At 39.4% G+C, this 16,427-nt stretch overlaps 1 protein-coding gene across 4 annotated transcripts in view; it reads right to left on the reverse strand.

The window, feature by feature from the left end:
• ERBIN (erbb2 interacting protein) overlaps positions 1–16,427 on the reverse strand; it is an 88,668-nt gene that overhangs the window by 59,441 nt on the left and 12,800 nt on the right. For all 4 annotated transcript variants that reach the window (XM_087927227.1, XM_026717377.2, XM_026717369.2 and 1 more), the window contains exons 2-3: positions 2,692–2,748; positions 1,916–2,113 (exon numbers count right to left, since the gene is read on the reverse strand). In XM_087927227.1, coding sequence (XP_087783353.1) covers positions 1,916–2,104 — 189 coding nt within the window. In that variant the 5' untranslated portion in view covers positions 2,105–2,113; positions 2,692–2,748. The remainder of the gene's footprint in view (positions 1–1,915; positions 2,114–2,691; positions 2,749–16,427) is intronic.

The following is a 16,427-nucleotide window of genomic DNA, read 5'->3' on the forward strand; positions in this document are numbered from 1 at the left end:
ACATTAACAAGTTTTCTGAACTGTTCCTTCCTAAGGTGGGGTTGAGATCAATATATTACAAAGGTTATGTTCTATTCTACTGTGCTGTGTTTGAAAAACAGAACACTATTCAATAAAACCATTTTATTTTGACTTTATTATTTAGCATCTACAGAAAGCCACTGGGAAGGAATTATCTGAAGCTCTGGAGAGAACAGTGCTAATATACTTCACCTAGGAGTATGCAAAACATATTGCTTGGATTCTAAACCTTATCAACAATCCATGTTCAAGAGGGTCATTTACTAATAGTTTTAAAACTGATTCTTCTGAAAATGGAAACAATCTATTGCCTAGAATACTACAAACTGTTTTCTGCTCCACAAAATCTATTGTGCTGGCCACTCACAATACTAGAACAATAATCAGTAAGTAAACAACTATGGTTCATTTCAACAAAGGTAACATGAATGTGGACAGAACCTTTCCTGACATACAAACATTATAAAACTACTAGAAAATGGACGTTGGTAGAAGTTACCCTGAACGCCCTTTCTATCTATGCTGTGAGAGAGCCCAGGATGGGTTGACTCCTTCCTATGATGTCATTTAGCTGAGTCTGTACTAAGATATAAAAGCCAGCCCCCGGGAGAGATCCCAAGTTTTGGCAAAGGTACCTGACAGACTGAAAGATGTCTCTGAAAGCCCAAAATAAATTCAGAAATATGTCTTACCCTCACCGGATGAATCAAGGGAGGGGCTGGGCTCCCCAAGTTCGAGGCCTGGAGGGAAGGGGAGGAGCATAGGGCACAGAAGCCTGTTGGAAATAAGGCCCAGATCTGCTTAGATCCTGAGGATCTGATTGTACTGCAAGAGCCTCAGGAGACCAGGATGGAGGATGGAAAGGCTCATAGATAACTTCTCCTCCCCTGGGAGGGCTTGGTTGGGGCCCACAAGAATCACCTGAAACATGCTGTAGTTGCACTCCCTTCTGTTGAATAGTTCTGTTGAACTGCCTCTCTAGAGCTGCATGTCTGCGCTTCTCTGCCCTCAATTCAACCTGAGTTGCCTTTTTAGGGGCTAGAGCCTTTGCTTTGATTTTAGCAGCCACCTCCCTCTGGACTGATTGGGTGTGTTGCCTATGTCTTTTTCTCTTATTGGGCATAAGAGACTGTTCCACTGGGGGAGGGGGAGCTCTGCCTGAGCCTTATCTTGCTCGATTTGTAGAATAAAAGCTTGCGTTGGAAAGAAGCTGTTTAGAAATTTTTGTATTAAGCCCCTTAGGGTATAAATGGCCCCGGGTTTACAAAATGGCTGCTCACCTCAGGGTGGAAGGTTTGAATCCAAGATGGCCCTGACTACAGGAAACATGCTCCAAGATCAAAGAATCACTACTTAGGCTATGAAGAGCCCCAAGCGAAGTCAGCAAGGAAAAAACGCAGCAACCAGCCACACAATCAACTGGCTTGTGCTCTTATCAGTTTGCCGATCGTTTTTACGATCGCTCCAAACCCCAGGCGTGGGGGGTCTACAGACGCTGCCCAGCTTGCCTGCACAGAGTTCTGTAACGCTGCTCCCAACATTGTCGGAAAGAGAGCCCTGCTCTCCTGGAAGAGCAGCTGCCCTGGGAGCTGCTTGAAGCGAGGAAAAAAAAGTACTGAAGATCGCTGGTGAGTGCTATCTAACAGAACGCTTTCAGAGACAAAGCTACTGACTGAAAGGAGCTGAGTCAAAAGCTGGGGTCTCTCCCGGGGGCTGGCTTTTATATCTTAGTACAGACTCAGCTAAATGACATCATAGGAAGGAGTCAACCCATCCTGGGCTCTCGATGCAGCATGGAGAATTTACTCTACCTACTTCTGTACACAAAGCATGTATGTGAGGATTCACTGTTATTCACTTACATAAAGAAATGCAGTATGAGAATGCAACATACCTTTGGAAGCTCTTCAATTTGATTAGCATCTAAATAGAGTTCTTCCAATGTCTTTTCAAAAGTAAAAATTTCCTTAGGAACCTGCTCCAGGCTGCAATGTGAGTAATCAAGTGCAGTCACAGTTTCTTCTTCTCCACGCAAGCAACGGCACGGGACCAATCGCACAAACAAGCTCCGTTTTGTTGTCATTTTCAGGCACTATTGTGAGAAACAAAGTACTCTAAAAATAGTAACAAGCCTAGGAAGTTGCATAAAATATTGCCACATATTTACAGATATTAGTTGTTTATAAATTAAAGATACTACGTACTTAATTCAAAGCACATACAAAGTTTTTAATGTTATGTTCATGCATCTTCTTGAATAAAATTATCTCTAAACAGAAGTATTAGCCTCTTTATACTAATAAATCCTCCCCCAAAAATATGAAAGCCATTTATGTAACTATCTTTTTTTAACTTGAACAAAAACTAAGAACTTATAGAAGGTGAACTGGTCAAATTTGCAGATGACACCAAACTGGGGGAAATAGCCAACGCTTTGAAAAGATCAACAGAAAATACCGTAATAGTTATAGCTCATGGTTGAACTGTGGGGTTTCTTAGTGCTTTCTGACTTGATTGTTTTCATGCAGATGTTTCATTATCAAACTAGGTTACATCATCAGTGCTAGTAAAAAGTGGGCTTTGTTCTCATTTATTTATTTCAATAAAAAAGCCCAACTAAACTATTGCTTGTTAAATAATTCAATGGGATATCCATGCAGTCATGCTTACCACTGGATTATGATTTTCTCCCTGTTGCTTCTTCCCTGAGCTTTCAAAACCAACATTCTGTGAAAGGGGAAACAATAACTTTGGTCAAAACTATAACTGTATACAATATTCTACAATTTTCCATTTATTTTTTTGCTAATACTTCCTCTTTTCAGAAATATTAACAAAAATAAGCTATAGAATATAGATCAAGCATCAAAGTGCAATAACAATTTTAAAAGACATTAGGATATGTACAATAGAAGAAAATCTATAAAAAACCCAAAATACAGTCATTTGCTACCAAGTTAAGGTGTTTCACAAAAAGGAAGCTAAAGTTCAGTTCAGTACTTGGGCTGCTTCCCAACTTCAAACAGCAGTTCTAGATAATATTTCATTAAATAGTACAATTTGCTGGTACAATTCAGAATCATTAGTTCCATCAATTATGGCAAACTATCCTGAGACAACACAGCAGGCCCAAACCATGATATTGGAATATTTCCCATATAAAGTTCTTATGCTACTATGCAGAGTTGACCTTTTGCCAAACAAATTGCTTTTAATTCAAGGAAAATAATTATATTGGTAATATCCACAAAAAAAAAAATTCAATAGCCTTCTGGCTTATCCATATGGACTTCTGGAAACCGTAGATTGGCAATAATGTTTCTCTTTGCAATCAAACTACTGCTGTTTAGTGTTCTCCCAATGGTGGCATCATGGACACATTCGCCAAGGGCTTTCCATAGCTTTACGTTGTGGCTCAGTTACACCCATTCCTATATTGGGGGGGCTCTGTTCACAATCATTCACCTCCAGATTGGACTAATTACTATAATATGAACTACATGGGGCTGCCTTTAAGAACTTGTGGAAGCTTCAATTGATACAGAAAGCAATAATGTGGGTAGTTACGTCTGCTTCTAAAACAACATGTGTCATATCTTTGCTCCACAAGATGCATTGGTTGCCAGTTTGCTTCCACATCCAATTCAAGTTGTGAGTTTAATCTTTTCAGCCCATCATGGCATGGATCAGATTATCTGAGGGGCTACCTTTACCCAATTACATCTACCAGCTCCATTAGATCTGACAGAGAGGGCATTCTTTGAGTCCCATCTGCTAGGGACTTATAGTTGGCAGGTCCTAGAAAGTGGGCTTTCTCTACCTTGGTGCCCACCTTCTGGAACACTTTCTTTCACAAAGGTCCCTGTTAATGTTCTGTAAGTCTGTTAAAATCTGGTTATGTCATTTGGCTTGGGATCCCAGAAGAGGTGTGATATTCAAAGATAGCTCCATCATTGTGCTTAATTTATTCTCTCCTGTACCTAGTGGTTTATATTTTAATAATATCTCTTTCATTTTATTAATAATTGTTTGTGTGTGTGTTTTACTAATTGCCATACACCACTCAGTCACTTCTTGTGAGATAGGTGGCCATATAAATTTCATACATAAATAAAAATGCAAGAGCAGCTTTCAGTTCCTTTCATTGGTGGGATTTATACAATCAGCCTGAAAGTTATTCATGGAGTCCAAAGTTTTTTGAAATTGTTTTGTAACATTTCCCAACTTGGGAACATCAATAATTTTTCCTGGAGGACCTCAAAAATATCCTTTGAGCTATGATACACTTCCACATTCCCTGTTTGTAAGATGAGGTTTTAAAGATGAATAACCAAAATTCTATTCTTTTTTTATAAGGCAGAACCTTGTACATTCACATCCGATTATCATGTTAGCGATACATGATTTTAATTTCCCCGTCAAATCAACTGATAATCCTAGAATCTTAAATTCATTTGCCACACAAAAATATTTAGCTTAGAATCATTTTCCTCAATAAATGAACAATTATAACATTTTTGACCCATTTGTTAAATTGGGGTTGGTTTTAGGATAATGTTTATGCAGAAATGTTGAAATACAAAGGAGTTCACAAATTTTTAAGCAGCACTGTATATAACTGGTTTTACATGAAATACACTCTTATAGCCTATTAAAAATACCATCAAAACCCAGAACGTTTCCAAAAGTTGCTGATAGCATCATTTTTAAAAATTCGAAATTAAATGTTATGGATTTAGTATCATATAAAGGGGACGCCATGGCTCAGTTGATAGGACATTGAGCTTGTCGATCAGAAAGGTTGGCAGTTCGACAGTTCGAATCCCTAGCACCATGTAATGGAGTGAGCTCCCATTACTTGTCCCAGCTTCTGCCAACCTAACCGTTTGAAAGCATGTAAAAATGCAAGTAGAAAAATAGGGACCACTTTGGTGGGAAGGTAACAGCATTCCGTGAGCCTTCGGCGTTTAGTCATGCCAGCCACAATGACCACGGAGACATCTTTGGACAGCCCTGGCTCTTCGGCTTTGAAACGGAGATGAGTACCATCCCTTAGAGCCAGAAACAAGTAGCACGTATGTGCAAGGGGAACCTTTCTTTACCTATCTATATAAAAATGTTGTTCTGAGAACACTGCAACTTGTTTTACAGTGACAGTGGAAAGTAAACGTTATTGACCACTATCAGACCTACTTGTACTGTAATAAGACACAGGTAAGGTTGCACACTAAATTCCTAAATTCAAAGCTTGTAGGCAACAGGTGAGGGCTTTTGTTTTTCCCTTGCAACCAACTGCAGAACAGTTATTTAGGGATCTTCCCTCAAAATACATCCTGACGCCCTTCATATCCTTCTGCATTATTATTTTTAAAATGCTTTCAAATTCACTGCTTACTCATTGCATTGAGTATCCCATAACTATTTCCCTTCTGCTTTTTTTAAAAAAAAGGTTGACTCCATTTGTTTTATACTTAGCATTATTTTAACAAAACTTTACACTTCAATATAAATTCACCAAGGGAACCTCCTTCCACTCAAGATGATCCCCATAGAATATAAAACTTTGTTTTACATATTATCTATTGTGTATTGAGATCTGTAATTAGAATAATTGTTCTGCCTGTAGTTAAAAAGGGAGGGGAATCACCACTTGGCCCAGGAAGACAGGAGTGCATTGTGGTGTCTGGCAGCTTTTCTACCGCTTTCTCACAAGCCAGCCCTCTAACTTCATGTTCCTGGCAAAGGCCATTAGCTGATAATTGTATCTGCTTCCTGAACATAGAACTTAAAAATAATTTACTCTGCCTCACTGGGTTGCTTAAAAGCCTTTGGGCAGAGGACATCCCACTTTTCTTTATTTATTTTAATGCATAGAGGGATTCTATAACACTTTTACAGCAAAAGGCACCTGGCCCTTTTGCCTATGAAATGAATAGCATTTTCCTTTCATGTCAACACAGACACTCCTTCTAAGCACTTCGATTCTAAAATTAATTTATTTTCCATTTGAAGCACTGCTATATACTAAACATTGTTCAATTATTGTTGAATTCAATTATTCCATAAAATCAAATCCATTTTTTGCAGCCATGGGGCCAATATATAGGTAGTCCTCAACTTATGACTGGTTGTTGAACTTTCAGTTATGATGTACTTTTAAAAAGCTCCTTCCTCAGAGTGATGGCTGCCACACACATAACACATACACATACACACACACACACACACAGTCATGTGATTGTGTTTCAGGTATTTGGAAACTGGCATACTTTTGCAACCAATTGTGGTGTTTATGGTCACACGATGACATTTTTTTGTCAGTTTACAACGTTTTCTACCAGTTTCTGGCAAAAAATGTCCATTCAGAATTCAACTTAATGACTAGCTTCTCACTTTATGACAGTCATAAAAGAAGTCCAATCACATGTTGTCTGAACTTACAAATGCAATGACTTACAGCCAAATTACGCTTCTAATGTGCAGTAGCATGTGTCAGGCTCCTTTAGGCAGGCTTAGTCTGAAAATAAAAGCCACATAAATTTCTGGAAAGATTTTTATTGTCCCTTAAGTTAATGTAGCAGAACCTTAAAAGCCTGTTAAATTCTCCCACTCAACTTCTATCCAGTGTAATGGAGATAGAATTGCTCTGAATTCCTTTTCTTATGCTTCTCCCACGTCTGGGCTGAAGTACATGTAATTCTTGCTTTGGGACCATTCATTTAGTGAGCATTCACCATTACAACATGCTGAATGAAGAGACGGCCATTCCTTGAAGTTGCAGCTGTCACAGCATCCCCTCAGTCACATGATCCCAATATGGTCACCCAGTTTGGCTATTTACGACATTCACTGCCAGTAAAGTCAGTGGGAAAGCTGGCAAAAGTGACAGGTCACAGTCATGTGACATCACATTTAATGTCCTTTCTTTAACACATGAGCCAGAACTGCTATTGCAAATCTCATTTTTTGTTTTATGGCCATATCATTTAGCAACCAATCCCAACTGCAGTCATTAACTGGGGACTACCTTTATCTCTTTTGGAATGATCCCTCTATATTTCCAGGGTCTGTTACACATTACATTATAGCACTAATATTCCCACTAGCATAACTCAGGTTTAAAAAAACTATACCAATTCTACTGCACTGCTAAAAAATTTTTTTGGAGAAATCACCCTCAAAGTAAAAACCCATCAGAAAACACATACAGCACAATCTGACAGTTAAAAGCAAAAGAGGAGAGAGGAACAAATATTGTAGTGTTATACATTTTCTTACATTTATGAATGATCAGGCCAGTATATTCAAAAGTCACGATTTTCAATATGAAAAACTTATTGAAGTACTCTTCAATGAAACTGTGTTGCTAGCTAAACAATGAATCAGTTTTTTTCATTCTAAATTGAACATTACATTTTTAATAAAATATTCTACAGGTTTAGAAAATGAAACATATAACACATTCACCGCAAGTTTAATTTGTCCTATTACCTTCCCTCTTACAATACTACAGAACTGAAAAAGATGCAAAAAAGGTCATCAAAATCACTGAAGCTGCAACAGCAACTTTATAAAACCAAGGACATTAAAAAAAAAATAGTCAAAAAAGAGAGTATAATGATGGAGCGCAAAATCCTGAACCGTATGAAAAGTTTTTCTTCCTCTCTAACAATGTTAAAGGAATATTAAATGTGGGAATCTTCAGATAGAAGAGGAAGCATTTCTTTAAACCTTGTAGACAGCCCTGCACTAGATTTAAAGATGAATCCCAATTTAGATATTTTTAAAGGGCAATAAGACTAATTCATGGAGAAATAGGTTGTCAGAATTCAAGACATAAATATCTTACCTTCAGAAACTTTATTCATATTCAGGAATTACATTAGCTATTACCTAAGCTAATAGATTTCACAATAATGGGTAGTTAATGGCAGACAAATGGAAGCCATATATGAACAAAATGTTAGGGTGCAGAATAGTGAAATCAAGTTTTCAGTGCTTAGAGTTTGAATCTGAAATCTTTTCCTCACACCTTCGCTAGTTAACAGACCCTTGGCCGTTCTTTTACCAGGATTGAGATTATAATGCATCTACACTTGCACAGTGATTCTACCAGTGCTGTTTACAAGCTTCATTCCTTATATGAAATGTCAATGTATAACATTGATGGCTTTTTATTGTACCCTCAATGACAAGCATGGTAAATGACAGGCGGGATGGCGTAAATACAAGTTGAAGCAGTGGAAGGTTTATTACCTTCTGCAGAAATTGTAAATTTCTGAGGACGTCAAGTTGATCATTGCATTACAGAAAATGCTGAATTAGGTAGGTCTTTAGAGAACAAAGTGCAGTGGTTAAAGCAGATAGGAACGAATCAGGCAAGTTTATAAGACGCCAATAACTTCTGAATAGTATTATGTCGCTATTGTCGTTGTTCAAGGTAGAAGCTATAACAAAGTAATTCCAGCAACTGCGATATTCAAGACTAAGTGAAGTACATATACACAGATACCAAAACAAAATATGAAATCTCTTTGGTTCTTCTTTCTTCTCCACCTCCTCCCCACGTGAATGCATGGCATAAACTCAAAGACCAGCTGGCCGGTGGGAGGTGCACGCACACATGCACAGCAGAGCTGAGCTGGGGTGATGGCTCGTATGCCCAGAGAGGTGCACACAAGCCATAGGTTCACCATTACAGACATAGACTATACTATTATTCCAGTGTATAGCAACGTTCTGACTTCTACATACAACAGAACAACTAAGCCAAAAAAGAAAAATAATAACTGAAATATTGCTAATTTTATAATAGTTGGATTATCATGAAATAAAAAAATAGGGATCATATAAATCCACCAAGAGTATGCTTTCTGGGTATAAGTAACAAAAGTATTTTTCTTCCCAAATTAAATTGTATTCAATGCTAAGGCTGAAAAAATTGGATTAACTGAAGAAAAATATATTCAGAATATATTTTCATTAATTTTGTAATAAACGTATTATTTTATGCCCTTATCTTTTCGCACTTTTAAGGCGAATTTTCAAAATTTCAGCTCCCTTTAGAACGATTTTAGAATGATTTTTTTCCAAATTCTAAAAACAGTACATCCAAAATTATTAACTGAAAAAACATAATTAACTGCTATTTGTAGATCTTTATACAGGTAGTCCTCAAGAAATAACAGGCCACTTATCAATGGTTCCAAGTTACGACCAACATCCCAAAACCATATATGACCATGTTTCAAAGTTATGACAGCTGCAGTGTCCCCCTGGTCATTGGCCTTATAAGAGACCATGGAGATGCTGCAGCACCCCTGCTTCTCTTCCCACCATCCCACGCCTCCTAGAAGCAGCCACGGTTTTCAGTGCCCCCACAATTTTCTGAAGAAACGGTGGCTGCTTTCTGAACTTTTTGCAGCAATCAGCTGGCCTTTGAGTGACTGCAAAACTCTCCTGCCTCATGCCTGGCTTTGGGAAACCAGCCCTAAGCAGTCAGATGGACAGCTATGATGGCCTGCAGGAAGGGTGGGACACCTTGAGAGATTGTAAACGGGTCGCTTTGTTCCTGCGCTAGGCCTGCCGCGATCTTCCCAATCCCTGACCTCCATTTAACAACCTGTGCATTTATTTAACGAATGCACGGTGGAGAGCAGGGATAGCTGGTCGTTACTTGAGGCAGTTCATTTAACCTTGTCCCGATTTCCAACCCGGGTTGTAACTTGAAGTATTCGCTGTGCAGAAGAGAATGAAAGATTACATTGTGTTCATTAACACCCTCAGTATCAGGCCAGGTTTTTGTAAAATTTAAAGCAGCTGGCAGGAAATAAAAGGGAATCGCCGCTTCCACGCACCCCATTTTCGGCCTCCGCATGCCCCATTTTCAGCCACCGCACATCCCATTTTTGGCCTATTCCAGGTGCTGCCGCCTACCACTGCTTGGCAGTGGTGATCCCCGCTGACTAGAACAGGCCAAAAATGGGGTCTGTGGAGGCAGTTATAGGTGGCAGCGATCCCCACAGCCTGGAACAGCTGATTGGTGGTATTCCGGGAGGCCGATCCAACCGCCAATCAGCTGCTCGTGTTAAATCAGGCTGTTTGCTGCAAGGAGGCAAATTGCTGGGAGGCAGTGGCCGAAGGGTGGGGACTGGCTGGTGGGTGGGGCTTCGGCAACATTTGCTCTATAAAATGCATTGAAATTTCCGCCCACTTTAGGGGTGGGAAAGTGCATTTTATTGTGCAAAGAATACAGTATTTTTATAAGCTGCTTAGGTTTCACTTTCATTTTTACTGCTTGCCCTTCCTCCTCACACTTAAGAGCTTGATGGTACAGATGCATTTCTCTTCAAACTATCATAGAGTTTGTAGTGTACATAGATTTGCAAAACAATGGGATAAAGGAATAGTCCTGAACTTTGTTTTATGATTTATCTCATGGTTACTGTCAAATTGTGTGAATGCATCAATGCAGTGCGTGTTATCTCAGCTTGCAGAGCTGGGATTCAAAAATGTAAATATTGCCTCATGCTGCATAATTAAGTTCCATTTCGTGCTGAACAAACTAAATTATTAACATATCTTAAATAGAAAAGTATCTTTAGATAGATTTTTACTCCAAAAGCATGTTATTAAAATAAATTTGATAAAAATAAAAAAGTCCAATTTAAATTTTAAAAAATCCAATTATTTTATTTATTTTTAATCAATTTTTATTCACCCTGCTCAGAAAGCTGACACTATTTATGCAAGCATTTAGTTACTTTTCCGGTCTTGCCTATACCAATCTCATTCTTCTGGCCATATATTGAAAAATCATGTAAGTTGATTTCCAATTTAAAAAGAATGTTTAGATCAGATAATCTCTATTTTTAATGTATTATAATTAAGCAGATGTCTGAAATATATATATATATATATATATATATATATATATATATATATATATATATATATATATATATATATATATATATATATATATATATTTTCCATCTAGGATATTTAAAAGTTACTAGCCATCTAGGATATTTAAAAGTTACTAGCAATGAGAAAACTTTAAGCTTCTCTTAAATAAAACCTGACAGATATAATGCCAGAAATAATTCCTAGGTGAAATCATAGTTTTCCCTGTTACCAGCCTGATGAATCATGCAACCTCCCCAAAAATGTTTTTTTTTAAAAAAACTGCTTACCCTTTCCATTAAAAAAATATAATACCAAGAAATATTAACTCTATGCTTTTCTTTTTTAAATGTTCAGGCTCACAAAACAGGATGTGGTTCCCTTGACTGAAAAAACTAGTACTGAGAAAAAATATAGGTTTTTTTTATTTTTATTTTTGCTACTTTATATTACCGAAAACAATTCTATTGAATTCCCAGTTTCAAGCAGCAGACACATGACCTTAAATTTGTTTTATGTTTATAGCTATCCTTGCCCAGGTGATTTATATCTTTTGGGTTACTTTCAGTGAAAGACTGCCATTTGCCCAAATCCATCCTTTGGCAGCCAAGTAAAAATTTAAACCTGAATAAGGGGCTGAAAATATATTAAAAATATAATCATGATTATTGTTAAAAGCTCCTGACTTATATCTTGCCTCCCAAATGCCTTTCAACCATGCTGTTTTGGAGTTCCTTATGGTTCTTCCGTTTGTAGATTCTTGACCTAGTCCACTGACCTAGTCAGATGTAGTTGAGAAAATAAGAAAAAATGAGTTTCCTTATCAGAGAAAAATGACATACCGATTTTATAAAGTTAAAACAACTTTTCAAACAATGTGCATAAAGTTAAAAATTCTATGTGAGATCATCCAACACCGTGGACTGAGAAGATACTCAGCTTTACATCTCCGTTCCTGGTGATCCAAGCGATGTTGTGGCTGCCCTTTCTCAATGGCTGGAGGCTATATGGTTCTGGATGGGCAACCACAGGTTTCAGTGGAACCCAGGCAAGATGGTGGATGCAAGTGACCTCAGAATCCAGTTGTTTACCATCATTCTGTCTGGGGTTGCACCAATGGTGGTATTCAATTTTTTTTACTAGCGGTTCTGTGGGCATGCATGGCTTGGTGGGCATGGCTTGGTGGGCGTGGCAGGGAAAGAATACTGTAAAATCCCCATTTCCACCCCACTCCAGGGGAAGGATACTATAAAATTCACATTCCCACACTACCCCACTAACCTGCTTTCCAGCTCCATTCTCCTGTGCAAGGCAACAAAAGAAGAGCCAGCCAATCAGGGGCTCCGATCAGCTGGGACTCTGATCAGCTGGGACTCGGAGGCAGCAAATAGATGGGGGTGGGGCCAACCAGAGGTGGTATTTACTGGTTCTTCGAACTACTCAAAATTTCTGCTACCGTTTCTCCAGAACCTGTCAGAACTGGCTGAATACCACCCCTGGGTTGCACTATCTCAGACAGACTTATTGTGCACCATGGGGATCCTCATAGCTAGGAGGGCCTTTGAGCCCTCATCTTTTATCATGAAACCCTGTACAGGGTCACTCATACCCTGTCTTCTTCTCTTGGCTAGATTACTGCAATACACTCTACATAAAGTATACCCTTGACAAGTATTGCCAGGAAGCTACAGCTGATGCATAATGCACTGATACACACAGTTCTGGGAGCCCCTAAGATTGCACATATAACACCATTATTGCACAAGCTGCATTGGTTACCAGTTTGCTTCCGGATCCAATTCAAGGTGTTTGTTGTTACTTTTAAAGTCCTACATGGAATTGGTATCTGCCCCACTAGTCCCAATGGAAAAGGCCTGTTATATATTCCATCTGCGAAGGAATTCTGGGAGGCAGGAACAAGGAGAAGAGCCTTTTCTGCCATGGCCCCATCCCTAGGGGACAGTCCATCACCAGAGGCGAAAACTGCTCCCATCCTTTTGATCTTCTGGAACCCTATTAAAAATTGGGCTTTGCCAGTAAGCTTGGGGTTGGGGTGGTGACACATTTACTACTACAGGTGGTTGATGGGTTCAGAAGACCTGCTTCCTGTGCTGTCTTGAATAATAAAACTGTGGAACCCACTTTCACATTATGCTTTAGAATTCGGCTAGAATTTTACTTCAGCAAATGCACCCATTAATTTTCAAAACATTTAAACTGAACATCACTTGATGTGTTACAAAGGATGTAGATCCATGCAACTAGAGATTAAAATGTGTACATATTTATATTGCAATTTTGATGTATTGCTATAAAAATCTGAATGAATTAACTTCAACATTTTACAGATCTGAATGTCATTCAAATCTAGGTGTAGCTATTTAGAATAAAATTTCTCTAACTTCAATGGAATTATTCAAATTATGAAGAATCAGTTGTCAGTGGATTAAATTTTATAATCTGTATCAACCTGCATTTAATGTGTTAGTGCGTAATCAATAATTAAAGAATCACTGAAACATCTAATTTTGTTTAATTTGTAAATGCTAACTATCACAGCTCTTAAGTGTTCACAACAATTAACACTTTAAAATAGCATGAGTAGGCAGTACAAGAGTCAGTGGCCCAGAGAAATACAATTTCAAAATGTTAATAGCCAAGAGCAAAAACAGAACTATAATTCCATTACTAAAGGAAAGTATTTTTCCCTTAAATGAAAAATGTTAGCTGAAGGAATTATTGTATAATTTTTATAGTAAGGTAAGCCTTAAAAAATCACAACAGAATTTTTGTTTTATGTTTGTTTCCTGCTCAAAATTGGAAGAAAATTGCATTGCCACCAACTTTCAGTTTTATAACTTCTACGAGCTCTTACACTCTCCAAAAATGAACACTGTGACTGCATAAATATTGCAGCCTACAGATTCATGTAACGTCTTTAATCAGATTGTAACTTTATCAAAATGTAAGTTATTGTAATAGTCTCCAAAGCATGATATAAATATACACTGCTCAAAAAAATAAAGGGAACACTTAAACAACACAATGTAACTCCAAGTCAATCACACTTCTGTGAAATCAAACTGTTCACTTAGGGAGCAACACTGATTGACAATCAATGTCACATGCTGTTGTGCAAATGGAATAGACAACAGGTGGAAACCATAGGCAGTTAGCAAGACATCCCCAATGAAGGAGTGGTTCTGCAGGTGGTGACCACAGACCACTTCTCAGTTCCTATGCTTTCTGGCTGATGGTTTGGTCACTTTTGAATGCTGGCGGTGCTTTCACTCTAGTGGGAGCATGAGATGGAGTCTACAACCCACACAAGTGGCTCAGGTAGTGCAGCTCATCCAGGATGGCACATCAATGAGAGCTGTGGCAAGAAGGTTTGCTATGTCTTTCAGCGTAGTGTCCAGAGCATGGAGGCGCAACCAGGAGACAGGTCAGTACATCAGGAGAAGTGAAGGAAGCCGTAGGAGGGCAACAACCCAGCATCAGGACCGCTACCTCCGCCTTTGTGCAAGGAGGGACAAGAGGAGCACTGCCAGAGCCTTGCAAAATGACCTCCAGCGGGCCACAAATGTGCATGTGGCTGCTCAAATGGTCAGAAACAGACTCCACGAGGGTGGTATGAGGGCCTGACATCCACAGGTGGGGGTTGTGCTTACAGCCCAACACCGTGCAGGACGTGTGGCATTTGCCAGAGAACACCAAGATTGGAAAATTTGCCACCGGCGCCCTGTGCTCTTCACAGATGAAAGCAAGTTCACACTGAGCACATGTGACAGACGTGACAGGGTCAGGAGATGCCGTGGAGAATGTTCTGCTGCCTGCAAAATCCTCCAGCATGACCGGTTTGGCAGTGGGTCAGTAATGGTGTGGGGTGGCATTTCTTTAGGGGGCCGCACAGCACTCCATGTACTCGCCAGAGGTAGCCTAACTGCCATTAGGTACCGAGATGAGATCCTCAGACCCCTTGTGAGACCATATGCTGGTGCGGTTGGCCCTGGGTTCCTCCTAATGCACGACAATGCTAGACCTCATGTGGCTGGAGTGTGTCAGCAGTTCCTGCAAGACGAAGGCATTGATGCTATGGACTGGCCTGCCCGTTCCCCAGACCTGAATCCAATTGAGCACATCTGGGACATCATGTCTTGCTCCATCCACCAATGCCATGTTGCACCACAGACTGTCCAGGAGTTGGGGGATGCTTTAGTCCAAGTGTGGGAGGAGATGCCTCAGGAGACCATCTGCCACCTCATCAGGAGCATGTCCAGGTGTTGTAGGGAGGTCATACAGGCACGTGGAGGCCACACACACTACTGAGCCTCATTTTGACTTGTTTTAAGGACATTACATCAAAGTTGGATCAGCCTGTAGTGTTTTTTTCCACTTTAATTTTGAGTGTAACTCCAAATCCAGACCTCCATGGGTTGCTAAATTTGATTTCCATTGATAATTTTTGTGTGATTGTGTTGTCAGCACATTCAACTATGTAATGAACGAAGTATTTAATAAGAATGTTTCATTCATTCAGATCTAGGATGTCTTATTTTTGTGGTCCCCTTTATTTTTTTGAGCAGTGTAAAAGCATAGAATATAAGTGTGCACATCTATTTACAGACAGCCATATTTATTATTGCTTCAATAACTAAAAACCTGAAATGACTCAATCGCATAATGAAAAGTGTACTGTTACAGCACAAAGAAATGGCTGATACACTTAACGGTTTAAAAAAATATCAAATATAGGTAATCCTTAACTTACAACCACAACTGGGACTAGAATATAAGCCAAGCAGAGCTGTTAAGTGAGACACCCATGTGGCTGCTTTCCTGACTCTCCCAACTATGGTCCTTACGCAACCCCACAGTCAATGGAGCGAAAGAGCTTGTCTGCTGAAGGAAAGCAGGCAGCTTCCCTCTGTGTGTGGATGAAAGCTCCTGTGGCAGGCTGCAGAAAAGCCCAGATTTTGGGAATCCAAGCTTCATTTCTGCAGTCTGACACAGGAGATCCTTTCACTTCCATGTATGAGGGGAACGCAGGGCCTGAAGAAATGGGGCTCTGAATAGTGAGATCTGACTTCTGGTTCTGCAGCCTTTTAGAAGAGGTTCCTTTTTCCCCTTCCTTGTGTGGAAGGAAATTCTACACTGGGCCAGAGAAACAGAGCAAGAATTGATAAGATCTGAGTTTCATTTCTGCAGCCTGCCAAAGGATTTTCCTGCCCCCGCCTCCCCCATATGGATGGGAGGGAAATCCCTCAGCAAGCAACAACAGCTTTCAAAATTTCCCAGCCAGTTTCCTCACTGACTTTCTGGGAAATCTGGCCAAAAAAAGATTGCAAATTGTGGGGTATTTGGTACTCTGGTAGTAAGTGAAAACAGATTGTCAAGCACCCAGATCACAATAACATGACAGGGGAAAGCAACATTTTACAAAGGCAGACTTTTTGACCCATTGTAACTGAGGACTAGATATTGTGGGGGAAATGTGATTT

This window comes from Pseudonaja textilis, chromosome 2, assembly GCF_049901715.1.
Source record: "Pseudonaja textilis isolate UNSWEBS1 chromosome 2, rPseTex1.2, whole genome shotgun sequence".
NCBI lineage: Eukaryota > Metazoa > Chordata > Lepidosauria > Squamata > Elapidae > Pseudonaja > Pseudonaja textilis.